This window comes from Vicia villosa, unplaced genomic scaffold (genome assembly GCF_029867415.1).
Source record: "Vicia villosa cultivar HV-30 ecotype Madison, WI unplaced genomic scaffold, Vvil1.0 ctg.002972F_1_1, whole genome shotgun sequence".
Lineage (NCBI taxonomy): Eukaryota > Viridiplantae > Streptophyta > Magnoliopsida > Fabales > Fabaceae > Vicia > Vicia villosa.
In genome coordinates, this window is record NW_026706078.1 from 121,726 (window position 1) to 137,190 (window position 15,465).

At 33.0% G+C, this 15,465-nt stretch overlaps 1 protein-coding gene across 1 annotated transcript; it reads right to left on the reverse strand.

The window, feature by feature from the left end:
- Positions 1-5,369: 5,369 nt before the first annotated feature.
- Positions 5,370-8,938, reverse strand: LOC131640143 (putative glucuronosyltransferase PGSIP8). Its single transcript, XM_058910551.1, has 5 exons — positions 8,503-8,938; positions 6,836-7,094; positions 6,489-6,690; positions 6,264-6,411; positions 5,370-6,142 (listed from the first exon to the last, which is right to left on the reverse strand). The coding sequence occupies exons 1-5, from the start codon at positions 8,763-8,765 to the stop codon at positions 5,602-5,604; spliced, it is 1,413 nt and encodes a 470-aa protein (XP_058766534.1). The 5' UTR covers positions 8,766-8,938; the 3' UTR covers positions 5,370-5,601.
- Between the last annotated feature and the right edge of the window lie 6,527 nt (positions 8,939-15,465).

A 15,465-nucleotide genomic window follows, 5' to 3' on the forward strand; every position in this document is an offset into this window, starting at 1 on the left:
ATTGGTCCATGCACCAAACAATCTTCTCTTTAATATGATCCAAAATCGTGCCCTCAACATATTTTAACAAATCTGAATATATCACACACACACACACACACACACTCTTGAAATGTAGAACATATTTGAACTAAATAACTCATCGCTGTAGAAGTGACATCAATAATTTCCAAGAGTGGAAGTCTATACTTGTGTGTTTTGTATGTTGAGTCAATTATGAGCATTGACGGAAAGGTGTTAAAGAACTTCACAAAATCAAGACGACTCTAAAATATATATCGAACGGTGACTTTATCATTACAAACTCTGTATCTCAAAACATAGTTGTCATCTTCCAAAAGCTTCAACAATTGTTGCATCTCCGATCTTGGTCCTCTTACCGCCTTGTTGTCTTGAGCATGCACGTCGTATATTTGCTTGATATTTGAAACATTTAGAGGTCTTTTCCCTTCAAAGATGCGAGTATTTTTTTCAGCGCCACCATGTTTTATATCATGTACGAAACAAGTTCCCTCTTCTTTGGAACAAGGCGACATACAATGGGATGACCAGCTAGCTTGTCAGTCAAGGCATAATTATGCATACCGTAAATCACATTAAATTTCCATGTCTCATCCATCATACGATATCCATACAATTTAAACAGACACTCACATTTCCTTGTTCCCGTGTTTTCTCGTTTCAACTTCCTAATTTTTGGTTGGTACGTGACACTTCTTTCGCATACCATTGTTATAAATGCTTGTCTTCTATCAGTACCATTGTCGGGCCTTCAAATTACAATGCCAAACCCTGATTTTTCGGACTCCCTACAGACCCATTGTAGCATATTTTCACGAACAAAAAACACTTCTTTATTTGTAAATTATGCACGAACATCTACCTCTACAACGGTCGGTTGAGCACCCTATTTAACGTGATCATTTGCTTCATTCGATTGAAAATCATCATTCACTTCATCCGATTTAACATCATGCATCACTTCAACCGGTTTAACATCCACACTCACAATAACTTTGGAAAACATATCCGAGTGCACCATATCTATTACAACCAATAATAAAAAAAATAGTGCTAAAATTCAAACTATCAGGACACTCCGGAGATGCACATCCAAACCACACCAAACTTTGTTCGAAGATGTATCTCCGGACTCAACTTTCATTTTTCAGCTAAAAACTATGATTAGTCCAATGAATGAGGGATGAAATAAATGATCTTTACGTGCAATTCCAACTTGTTTTGCTCCCTTTAAAGTGATGAAATACAAGAATGATGTTCTGATGTTGAAAAGTTGATTGAGAATGAGAGAGTTATTTTCCAAGGATTTTCCAATGGTTACTTCTTGTAGCATGAAGAAGAAGTTCATGCAAGGTGGAGTTTTATCAACTTTTTTCCATTGGGCATTTTCGGAGATGCATCTCCGAAAATATCATTGAGTTGTTATTAAATCAGTTGCGTAAATAACAAAATTCCATAAATGAGTTCTTGCGGTGTTTCTGAGATGTATCTCTGAATACACCCAAATACTATACGAATATGCATCTTCGGATCTTAATTTTTAAAAACTGAGGTGAAATCTAGAAAAGATAATATTGACGTGATTATGGATCGGTTCGAAGATGCATCTCCAGACGTATGAAGGGAGGTTTTGGATTTTCAAGAGTGTGGTATGCTCATGTAGGGGTGGAAAGAGCATTTCACTTCTTTTAAAGCTTCCATTTCTTCAGCCATTGTTTTGGTCCATCCATGATCTTCCAAAACATCTTATATATTATTAAGAATATAAATTAAAAAATAATTGAGACATGAATGATGCATATGATCGAGATAACTTATGAGATGACACATAATTACTAATAAGATATTTAATTTAGATTGAAGGTTTAGTTTATATCTCACAGAAGGTTGGAAGGTTATATTGAATGATAGTCATGATCATTTTTTATGTAAATAATAATTAATTTAATAATAGAAAATAAGATCAACTTCATCTATATGTGTTTTTATTAAAGATAGAATCAAGATCTATTTCTAACGAGACATATTGAATATGTGCAGAAGATTGAGCTAGTTGGATATAATCAAAATATACTGTAGAATGATCCGACTTAACATGTTAAATATCAATTATACTAACATCATGATGATGCAATTTATTTTCATTCCTATAAATGAAGAATTAATATATAAAAAGTTATGTTCCGTCACATCCATAAAAATATAAATCTCTCCACATGCTTTCACTTGATTCACAAACTTCTAATCATTATAGTAAATTTGCTAATATCTTCCTTCTCTTCCATCCAAATTAATTCCAATTGCCTCTTGTGAGTGTGTAACGTAACCACCTTTGCCTTATCAACTTCTACACAACTTTTTTTCATAATTTTTCAAACTTCCTTTGAGGATGTGCAATTGCCGTCTTTCTTAAAGTTGTTAGCATCAACACATTGATGAATGATATACAAAGCTTTGAAATCCTCAGTCTTCTCTTCCTTATGCAAAGTTCTTTATGCAGCCATTACATCTTCTATAAGTGGATTAACATCATTCTTGATCGCTTCAAGAACATTTTGATAACCAAATAACGCCTCCATCTATTTGCACCACTTCTCATAATTCTTCGCATCGATAATTAGAAAATTTTTAGGGATACATTCATTGAAGATGGAAAGCACTTTCGCACACTAAGGGCTTGTTTGGTATAAGAGAATTAGAAAAGAGAGAGTTAGAGAAGAGAGAAGTATGAGAGAAGTGTCATACTTCTCCTGTTTGGTTAGAAAAGAAAGAGGGAAGAGAGATCTAAAGTTCATGGGGCCCACAAAGTTTCTATTTCTCTCCTGTAATGCGAAGAAAGCCGTGGCATAAACTTCTCTTCTTAACTTGTCTAAAATATCCTTCTTCTAATTTAAAATGCCTATTTATGTTTTGTGCCATCATTTATTTGTCTAATATAATATAAAACATGGTTTTAAATCTATTTATAGTTAATAGAAACATGGTTTTGTCTAAAATCATTTCCGCTCTATCCTAAGTGGGGAATAGAAGATTTGATTTAATTTAATATTGTACAATTGTAATTAATTTAAAAAATAAAAAATAATTAACTTATTTAATTAAAATAATTATATCACTTTAATTAATACAGAAAAATGATAACTAGCACATGTTTATATTTATTTAATTACAATAATTTATTTATAATAACTAATGCAATGCACTATTTTATAAATATTAAAATATAAATTAAATTAAATCAGTTGTATCATAATTTTAAATATTAAATTTATTTATATTAAAATTATTATTTAACAATATCAAATATATATATATATATATATATATATATATATATATATATATATATATATATATATATATATATATATATATATTCAAATAGTTTATTTTATTTAATTATTTAAAATTATATTAACTAAATTAAAATAAAAAATAAAATTTAAATAACATAAAATTATATGAAGGGTGTTTTTGTCATTTTATAAATTAAACACATCTCTTTCTCTTCTATTTCTCACTTCTTTCTCTTCTACCAAACAATATATCAAATCTACTCTATTTCTCTCATATTTCTCTCTTATCACACTCTTTCTCACCTATTTCTCTCTTTACAACTTCTTCTCTCAACCAAACACACCCTAAGTGTTTGATAAAAGAACCATGCTTTTGATGCCAAATATTGGGAAAATCCCAGTCACAATAATGAACAAGTGAGAGGGAGAGAGAGGTGGGAAGAATTAGGGTGAAAATAATGGTTATTCACTAACAACCCAATGTTGGGGTATATATACAACAATACACAAAAATTCATCTAATCAACTAAATAAAAAACAAAATTTTCAGCTATGTAATCGGTTACAAACTTTATTTAATTGAAAGATATCAAAATCTAAAGGATGGTAACTGGTTACACAAAACCTGTAACCGGTTACAAATCTCACTATTTTGATATTTTTGTTGCTGAAAGGTAGGGTTGACAATGAATCGAACCAATTCGAAAATAGTTTGGAACTCGATTCGACAATTAAATCGTTGAACTAGGTTCATGAATCAAATGAGCTGAATATGAGCTAAAAATTAAGTTCGTTAGCTAAATGAGTTGAACTTGAACTATACATAGTTCGACTCGTTAGGTTCATGTGTCAACTCGTTTATATATGAGATGGATAATATTGTTTTTAAGAGTAAGTTTAAAGATTTTCTCTAAATCTTAACCCTATGTTTTCTTTTAATCCAACGATTTTAATTGATAATGTATATTCTCAAGTGAGCAAAAATATTTCTAAAAATAATTATACAAATAAATTAAACATCGTATAAATTTCAATTTTATAAATTTTATTTTATTTTTATATTTAATATTTTAAAAAATATATTAATTTAAAATATCAAATATATAAAAAGAATAATAGACTTTAAAAAATGACTTTTAAGTCCGTGAAACAAACGAATTGAACTTAACGAGTTGAACCGAGTTGTTCATAACCTTTTAACGAGTCGAGTTTAGGCTAGGAAAAAAGTTCGTGACGAACTCGAATCAATATTTGAGTTGAACCAATTCTTAATGAGTTGAATCCAGTTGTTCGTGAACTTCTAACGAAACGAGTTTGAACTGGACAAAAAATGCGTGACGAACTCGAACCAATATTTGAGCTGAACCAATTCTTAACGAGTTGAATTGAGTTGTTGGTAAACTTTTAACGAGTCGAATATGAGCTGGAAAAAAATCATGACCAACTCGAATCAATATTTGAGTTGAACCAATTCTTAACGAGTCAAACCGAACTAAAACAAATTCGACTCGACTCATTTTCTACCTACTAAAAGGGGGTGGTAACCAGTTACACAGATTATATCAATCAATTTATTTGAATTACCAAAAATCACAATAGTATATAGCTTGTTTATGTCTTTAACTTAGAAATATTCACTATATTTTAGATGTTCTATTAGATGCAATTGTTATCATATTTTGAATGTTCTATTGGATTGTATTTTGAATTTACATTTAAAAACTCAACTATGTTGATAGATTATTTTAGTTAATAAATTTTTATTTGTTAAAACTTTATAAACATAATAGATACATTCATCAATTTAATCGTTGTATTTGATCACTTATTATAAAATTAGTCTTCATCCTTGTTCAAATTCCATCAAGTAAATTTCTCGTATCATCAATCATCAATCCTTTTAGTTTTCTATTTCACCACTATGGGTCAAATATGACCTAATCTTTATCCAATTTATATCAAATAAATTCATATTTGTGTGGGACAAAATGTTATACGATTTATTGTGTCTTTGATATTATCTTAGCTCATATATGATGCTACTTTGAATGAAATAAAATAAGCCTGACCTTTTCTAGTAAAAAAGAAGATTTAGAGTTTTTTGAATATCCAATGATACCTATTTCTATCCTCCTATGTCACTGCCCAACAGGCTTACAATGTTTAATACAGGAACAAATCAGGCACACCATACACCTATATAACTAACTGCAAAACAATCTTATATATACACAATAGCACCTTCTTTTGTTCCTGCCAATGTTTTCATGCCCAATTAGAAACCTCAATATAGCTTGTTAAACCAAGAAGGTGGTGATGATTCACCTAATCTAGGCATAAAACCTTCCCTTTCTAAAGAAACCTGAAGTCCAGCCATTATCCTTGTTATCGATGTCCACAAAACTGGCGCGGCACAGAATGCATAGCCAAACACACATAAAGCTCTTACTACTCCATCCGAATACCAAGGAAACGCCATGACGATTAAAACTCCAATGATACCGAACCAAGGCATCAGAACTGGGAACATTGGAAGAAGAAACGCGTTGATTGCAACCAAGCATAGAGCTAAAGAGCCGAGAAAATACAAAGGCCAGCCTAGCATAGGGTGAATTGTTGGAGGAATGATGAAGAAGGGTGTTATGTAAGCAGCAAGGATACTCCATAGTGCTACTAATTTGAGGATGTTTTGTACCAATGTGATGCTCTTATCGGAACGACGGTAGCATAGTTTTGAGAGGCTTGGCCTTGCTAAACGCGTCATCGCTATTATTCCAAGATATATTGCAGATTGAATAAATATCACAGCCATCTCTGTACCATACCTGATAAAAAGAATGAACTGATTTTTACTATAAGTTACATATTTTTACGAAATTAAATTTATAACAAAATCTATAACAAAAACTTGATAGAACCAAACTCGAGTATTATAATGGAACTTACCCCAAAGTTTGACGACGCTTTTCATGCCACTGGAGGCCTAATGGCAGAACAGGCCAAGCCCACCAATACCATGGCTTCAACCATGGTGCCCCGGGGAATGTAATCACACTATTTGGTCCACAAGGTACGCTCCAATAAAGTTTGAGATCTGAAGTCCAGATCAATGTTAGCATGAAATCAGAATCAGAATGTAGAATATGCAACGAAAATTCCTTTAAGACTTACAGTAATAAGAAGCATCCATTTGATAGCCTAAAGGAAGTCTATATGTTCCATCAAGTTTGGTGCCATTTGGAGGTGGATGAAACAATGGCTTATCAAGCAAGTCCGGGAAGTAGCTAGCTATGAAACCCTGATCCGCACCATCTGGATTTTCTCTCCCATTTTGTAGTTCATGAACCATGTCCTTGAACACCGTCGTTGATGGCTACAGATATCAAATAATTAGAATCCATGTGAAAATATCTACTAAGATGAATCACCTTTCATATAAAAACAAATATGTGTCATTTTGGAGTTAAACTGCACTTTCGTGGCAATTTAAATGTGTAGGACATTTTGGACAAACATACCTGCAAGACAAAGAGACCGGTATGAAAAACACAAGGATTGATAAAGACAGCACAAAACTGTCCACATTGAAACAACTCGTCGGTATTTTGAATGAAGAGGTTGTCAGCATCTAACATGACTACCCTGTCATAGTCCACTAAGCTCCACGCATAGAGTTTATTCAACGATAATTTAAATCTCTTGTCAAAATTATCTTGATGCTTGTAAGGATTATCCATATTTTCCACTCTTACTACTTTCACACCATCTTCTTTTTCTCTACACAAAGTCATAAAGAAAGAAAAATATGGTCAATTCTCAACTCAATTATCAACTAAATTAAGTTACTTAATACATACATACACGTAACTGTGAACTTGTCCAACACATAATAAAAACTATCAATACTTAGTACTTTGTAATTTAATGGATCAAATATTATTCCTTTTTCATATAACGCCAAACCTTAATGTATTGGCTTTTAGCTTTATCTAAATTATATTTTGAAAAAGAAGAGTATGAAAAGAAACTAAACTTTATTTGGCTATAAACTTTTTCTTATAATAAGGACCAGAGAATATAACTATCGTGGGTTTGAACTCGGACCCATACATCCGAGTTACAGTTACTAGACAATTCAAAAAAATCTAAAGAAAGATTTTGACGCGTAACACGCCAACCTACATCCGCCCCTAGCCAGAAATCGGTCTTAATTTCAGCCCACAAATTTGTTCTCTATCTTATAATGGTATGGCTGTATGGACCACCACCATATTGACAGTCTAAATCCTTGCCATCAATTTCATTATTCTGTCACAACCACAACTACTCATAATAATGAAACTTCAATAAATAGTATGCATATTATTGATAAGAATATGATGTAAGTGAGAATCCTGTATTATTGATTATAAGTATTATTTTTTCACTATAAGTGGAAATTAGTATGCAAATATTATTGGTAAGGTAAGGATACACCTGTAAGTGAGAATAAAGTACCCACGAGTACTATGTATTATAGTACACTTGCTTCACAACTTCACAACCAACCAACATTAATATATTTTAAAATTCAACTTGGTGTGTCAAACGATGAACTGAGTTGGTTATAGAAAAACAAAAAAGAAAAATAATGCATTATAAAAAAAACAAGACTCTGGAAAAGAAAAAGAAAAAGAAGGAATAGAGACAAGGCACGAAAGAAACCAGAAAGACCAATAGATTTGTGTAAACAAGGACGGTCCTCAAACAATATTAAACTTAACGCGCAATTCCAAAGCGTTTACAACACGACATACCGTAACGGGTTATGACTAAAAAATAAAAATAAGAAAATCAATACTTAAAAAGGAAAAATAAAATAAAAAATGCAAGAAGCGCGTGTGAGGCAAAAACCGGATTTTATTGGAATCTCAGAGAAGATACCATTGAAGCCGGAGTAGGACGGTGTTGTAGTCATCCTTTCTCAAAAACCCAAAAACATGAAACCAAAATTGGTCCCAGACAAAACCCTAGTACAAACTCAAATTTTGTTTCATTTTTTTTTTCTTTTCTATTTTTTTATTAATCTCATCTCTTGATATCATAAAAAAAAAAACCCAACCAAAAAATAATAAAAAAATCAACCTAAGCGGAAGTTTCGGAGGAAGAACTAACTAACGATTGTAAAGATGAGAAATAGACTTACAGAGCTCGAATCCATCGAAGAGGAACATCAAGAGACGCAATAACAACAAGATCAGCTTCAACATTGAGAAGAGCAAGTGATTTGAAAAGAACTCGTATTGCGATGTAGAATTCGTAGTCTCTTGGTGTACCCACATACATCATAGTAGCATAAGCATTTTTGTGTTGTTCTGCTTCAACAACTTGGTTCGAGAAACATAACAACAACAGCACTAACAACCACGCGGCATTGTTGTGTTCGCGTTGCCGCTTTGCGTAACCCATGAAGAGAAAAACAAGTGTTTGTTTGATTAATCTTCTACGGTTTGATTGAGTGTTTGGGGTTTAATTTGGTTTATTAATAAAAAGAAAAAACGTGAAAAGGAGAAAGTGAAGAAGAAGAAGAAAACAGCTTTATATATTTTTTAAGCTAGCTACTAGTCGTGTATCCACTCAAATAACAACGAGTCTTTTCGTATTATATGAATCCTTTTCAAAATATCTACTTTTCTCTCTCATAGGCTGGATAAAAGACGTGAACTAAAATATTTAAAAAATAAAATATAAACAAAAATATTAAAAATCAAATACGACTTTTGTATTTTATAATTTGGAAAGAGTACACTTCATTGTTTGATCCATTTTCCAAAAAAAAAAATTGTTTTGTTGTGTTTAGAAGTTATTTTTTTCCAATTGGCGTTGGAGATAAAACACAACCAGAGGCAAATGAGTCGGCATCTCCCAAAATCATATAGTACTTTCTTCATTCATTGTTATAAAAGCTATTTTTTAAAATTTATTGAATATAAACTACATAAATATATACAATAATATATATTATACTACTAAATATGTAGGTCATATTCATTATTCATACAATACAATTAGGGGGAATAGGCCAGGCCGGCCTACAGGGGCCTACGGTCCAGCCTACATAGGCCTAAGCCAGGCCAGGCCTATTTAATAAAGAGGTCAGGCTTAGGCTTTTTTAAAAGCCTATTTTATTTAATAGGCCAGGCTTAGGCTATTAAAAAAGTCTATGAAGCCTTATAGGCCGGCCTATATTTTCATATATATTAGAGATATGTTAAATAAGTTGGTTCATGTATGCATATATATTAGGAAAAAAAGCTAAATAGGCTATATATATATATATATATATATATATATATATATATAACAAATGCTAAATAGGTTCACTTATATATGTATATATAGGCCGACCTACAAGACTTCTTAAGTTATATAGATTAATTGAAAACTTTAATGAGATACAGGCTTTTTAAATAGGCTTTCAGGTCAGGCCAGGCTTTTAAAAAGGCCAGGTCACGCCAAAAAACTGAGCCTATGATAGGCCTTAGGCCAGGCTTAGGCCTTTTAAGTTTATCGTAGGCCAGGCTCAGGCCTTATAAAGCCTAGTCTAGCCTAGCCTATTTCCACCCCTAAATACAATGAATCTAAAAAAATTATTTTCTTTCCGAAAATGGAGGGAGTAGATTACTACTGTCTGTGTTTCAAACGCCACTACAATTTTTTTTTTTAGAAAATGTGTTGCAAAAGATTAGTAATTTAGAAATTAAGATAGATATAGAATATTTTTCTTATAGATTTTACAAAAAATGATTTTTAATTTTAAAAAAATTGTAATTTTTTTAAATAGTTGAAGTTATTTCAAACTTATTTTTGTAAATTAAAAAAATAAACTTTATCATTATGTACCATAAATATACATTATTAAAAATTAAAATTACATAATTTTTTTCAAAAAAAAATATTTTTAAATAGTTGAAGCGAAATGAAGCGATTTTTTTACTGTTGACCTAGAAGATCTACATCCCCTTCGACATGGATTGAATATTTTTTTGCATAAACCTGTTCTAAGGTAAACGCTAAATCAACCCCTTTTCCGCCCTAGATTCAAAGCCAAATCCAAAACCAACCGATACTACTTAAATTATCAAATCTTTTGCAGAAGTTATCACAAATATCTGTAATATTCCTCTCAATCGGTTACTTACACCTTGTGTTAAAGAAGATATACTTTCCATTACCATCCCTGAGGAAGAGTATCAACTAGGGTTGAATGCTTGTAAACACAACTTGCACAGAAGGATCATTTAGCCCAAAGGCTTGAGCCCCTCATTGTGGTAGGATTACAGTCAAAATTAGAGAGATATGGAACTTAATCGCAAAATGAGGAGTTACTTCACTAGGAAAAGGGTTTTATCAATTCTCTATCTCTAGTTTAGAGGATGTTCAAATAGTCAGATCATTAACTCTTGGAGTCTGAATCCGAGCGAGTCGAAGTTGTTTCCATAGTCAAGAGATTTCATACCGTCAATAATAATTAGTCATCGACCTAGGTCAGGATTCGAGTTCACAGTATTGACGAGGAATACTAGAGACCAAAGATTATCTTTGCTATAACTAGTAGCATAGGTACCCTAATTTCTCTTGATTAATATCCAATTAACTCTCGTTTGATAGGGCCTATGGCAATTTTGTTAGGATTTTATAGCTTAAAGCTATAAAATTCTTGTCGAATGAGTTAGATTTGCCTTCTTTGTAGAAATAGAATATGAAATGCTACCTTCATATGTAGTTTCTGTAATGTATAAGACATGATTTAGATGATTGTAAGAGGAAAATGGGGCCTGATGGGAGAGTGGAGAAGAACTTTAAGGGACATGACTCTAACTTTCCTAGACAACCTAGAGATAAATACAAACAAGATTCACTAGAAAAAATAACAAACTCCAAAATCATTAGTCCTGAATTAGAGGTTAACTCCAATCAGCATATGTTGAAGCGGTAAAGCGGCAAGCAACAAAAGTTTTGGAAATATTTATCCGGGAATTTATCGTGTCCACAGAGATTGGTGCTACTGAACTATCGTTCGACGAATTCTTAGTTATGAGTTTGGTTTTGAATGAATTTAAATATGAAATGGAAAAGTAAATATCAACACAAAAAGAATACATTCTTCAAATAGAAGAAACTATCAAGTATTGCATATAATCTACTCTTCACAAACTTAAACTTATCGACCAGTTGCACTCAGTCTACTATACTCCTTAAACCATTCACGTGTTGCCCGTTGTCGGCATTCGTATCCAAACACCTCCACGAGTTCTATCGTATGCTTAGTTGACGATTTCTCCACCAATCAAACATACGGTAGCTTACCGTGTTAAATTAAAATATTGCTCGATCGACGATGTCTCCATCGATCAAACAACCCGGTAGCATTACGAACCAACACAACGTGAACATTAACTCTTCATCTATCTCTACAATCAAGAAGCTAATGATTATCTCTCCTAATAAAGATTTGTGAGGTCCATCTCTACAACAACACAAACCCCTAACATCAAGATGCAAAACAACCCACCAAACATAACCCAAACATCAAGATGTAAAAAATCAGGAAAAACAACAAGTTTATATTGTAAAGCAACTTTATACAACGCCATGGGCGACAAATATACATGAGATCAAAGTATATATATACAAAACCCACAAATGAAACCACAAAGAGAAGAAAAGAAGAAAAACCCAAAAATCTCACGGTTTGTCGGCTCCGATTGATGAAGGATTCAACCCCGGATCATCCATTTGACAGCCCCAATGTGTTTTCTAGCATCTTTCCACTCAAAAAATGCTATTGGATGGATTGGAGCTCTAAAATATCCAACCATGCCCTAAAATATCTGATTTCCGCCTATTTATACAATTCTGGATCTGGTACAGTGCGCGTCGCGCGCAGGAGCGCGCATCGCGCCCAACCTGCTGAATTGAAAAAAATAGCTTTTAGTAAAAATGACGTAACTTGAGAACCGTAACTCCGATTTGTGCCCGGTTCGAAGCGTTGAAAATCTTATTCAATTTCCCATCTAACAATGACAACATATCAACCAAATTGGTGATTTATTATTCTTTGGTTTTGAGCTTTATTCGCCGAATGAATTGATTCCGCCGCTCAAAATCGCGCGTTTGAAGCCGTGTCTTCGACACGTTATTGCTCATGCTCCAAATACGCAAGAACACCTACAAAAAGAGTAAAAAACTATCAAAAAGTATAAAAGTGTATGAAAATATATCTATTCACAAAGTATACGTATTTATGCACAAAACGGGGAATTATTCAACGGTATTAACAAAAAGTATCGATAAGTGCCACTATTTACAAACACAAAATAACTACATTTTGGCACTTAACAACTCTCCCCAACTTGAATTTGTTTGTCCTCAAACAAGGCCAAACACTTAAAGAATCAAAAGTAAAAATCCAAAGAATCAAGGATCAACAAGATTTGGAAAAACGAAACAATTGTACGGTTCAAACAAAAACGCACAAACAAAGTAAACACTTACCACAATCCTACAACGAACATGAAAATGAAACGAATCCTAAGTACAAAAATCAGACAAAACATTCTAAAACAAAACAAGCTCAATCACGAATCACGCCTAACAAAAACTCATCGGTAGATGAAAAACACCGAAAGGTGAGGACTTTGAATACACACCCGACAAACTTGCAAACAAAAGACAAAATTATGCGTTCATCTAAAAATAGTATTGAAAATGCAACGGCACGAATCACAAGGGCTTTCAAGGTTGTAATGTGGCTCGGTTAACAAACAAGGGATAAGTCCTAAAGCTAATCGAAACAAAAACTTGCCTAAACCTAAGGGAGTAATTACTTCCACAAAGTTTCACGCACCAAAATCTTGATCAAACTTCTTCTTTATCACAAATTTTCGAACAAAAACACAAAACTTATTAGCACACTCTTATTCATACTCTTTTTGTTATTTTCTTTTTCAAACTTTTTCTCTTTTTTCTTTCTTTTTCTTTTCTTTCTTTTTCACATTTTTTTCTTTCTTTATCTTTTCTATCCTCAACCTCATATCAACCACAACATAAGCAAGCAAACATCCTCTCCCCAACTTGAATTTAACCATAACACAAAGTGAATACTCCCTACTTTCTAAGGCAAGGTAAAAATACAACTAAACATCATAGTTAAGGGTCAAGAAAAACGATAATCAAAATCCATAAAAAAGGTGAACTATGTCTCAAGTTCAAAAACAAAATGGACAATGACAAAAAGGCTCAAAGGGTTACGAATGGTCACACACTCACAAGGTAAATTGACATATTTGGCTATGGTAGTTGTGCTCAAAATCAAACAAGTGCCTTGATCACTTTCGTGCATTCACAAAAACAATACAAACGAAAGATTAAACATAATAATATCCAGTTAAAACAAGAATTGTCGGTCTCTCGCATATATATACAATGGAAAGCCACCTCACATTTATGGTAAAAAGGGGAAACTAATTGTGATTCAAGTCATGAACAAGTTATGCAAAAAGAATGAGTAATATGAAATTTGTACAAATGAAAAGTCTCATAAACATGCTATGCTATAGAAAGCGATAAACGAGTACCTTGCGACGTACAAATTTGAACAATCATTACCGCACAACCGGCATGTTGAATCAATCAAAATTGGAGAATTACCAAATGCTACTTCAAGCGATCGGGCAAAAAAATTGAATCTAAACACAAACAAAAGAATTAAAAATAAAACTATAAAATACTATACTATAAAGCCTTGGTGTAAGTGAGAAAAAGGTTAGGCAAGTGAACCATTAAAAAGAATTCACTGGCCAAAAGTTACAAGACGTGCGACGCGCCCTCAAGACCGTGCAACGCGCCTTATGTTCTGCCAAACCAAGCTCTTCAGCTCCCAGGCCGCACGATGCGCCTTCTTTGCCCGCGACGCGCGTTACACCAGAAAAAGAAAAACCAGTGCAACAAAACACAAACCACGAGCAACCTCCACTTATCACCTGCACTACTCATTTACAGAAAAACAGAAAAATAAAACCGTTGGGGTGCCTCCCAACAAGCGCTTGTTTTACGTCGTAAGCTCGACGCCTTTATTGTGCACGGTAGTAACTTCCTTCACGACACGCCAATGCTTTCGCCTCAACGCAACCTAAAGAAAATATCCTAACCACACACGAACAAACATTACGAAACAAGAGAATATACAAAAATACGTAAACAACATGTATTAACAAACACGTAACGATAAGAAAAAACACTATTTTTACTAAAGTTTGGTGAAATTAACTAAACAAGTTGAAAAGTGAAGATTTGAAATTAAAGAACTATCCGAGTTCAACTTGTTTAATAAGTCCACCAAACAAAATTAAAACATGTATGATGTATCTATATAATCAACTATACAAAAGTATACAAGTATAAGGAAATTCACAAATATACGATATTCACAAAACTCAAAAACAAAGAAACTATCGCAATGCAAATTCAATAAAAACACCAATCCCCGGCAACGGCGCCATTTTGTTGGAGCAGTAAAGCAGCAAGCAACAAAATGGATTGGAGCTCTAAAATATCCAACCATGCCCTAAAATATCTAATTTCCGCCTATTTATACAATTCTGGATCTGGTACAGCGCGCGTCGCGCGCAGGAGCCCGCATCACGCCCAACCTGCTGAATTGAAAAAAATAGCTTTTAGTAAAAATGGCGTAACTTGAGAACCGTAACTCCGATTTATGCCCGGTTTGAAGCGTTGGAAAGCTTATTCAATTTCCCATCTAACAATGACAACATATCAACCAAATTGGTGATTTATTATTCTTTGGTTTTGAGCTTTATTCGCCGAATGAATTGATTCCGCCGCTCAAAATCGCGCGTTTGAAGTCGTGTCTTCGACACGTTATTGCTCATGCTCCAAATACGCAATAACACCTACAAAAAGAGTAGAAAACTATCAAAAATTATAAAAGTGTATGAAAATATATCTATTCACAAAGTATACGTATTTATGCACAAAACGGGGAATTATTCAACGGTATTAACAAAAAGTATCGATAAGTGCACTATTTACAAACACAAAATAACTACATTTTGGCACTTAACAGCATCAAATTGGCCATACTAGC

Excerpts from the sequence above, each read along its gene's own strand:
- LOC131640143 (XM_058910551.1), bottom strand. The coding sequence starts at position 8,765 with ATGGGTTACGCAAAGCGGCAACGCGAACACAACAATGCCGCGTGGTTG. Across the intron at positions 7,095-8,502 it reads CTTCGATGGATTCGAGCTCT|AGAAAAAGAAGATGGTGTGA; the intron begins GTAAGTCTATTT and ends GACTTTGTGTAG. Across the intron at positions 6,412-6,488 it reads AATGGATGCTTCTTATTACT|ATCTCAAACTTTATTGGAGC; the intron begins GTAAGTCTTAAA and ends TCTGGACTTCAG.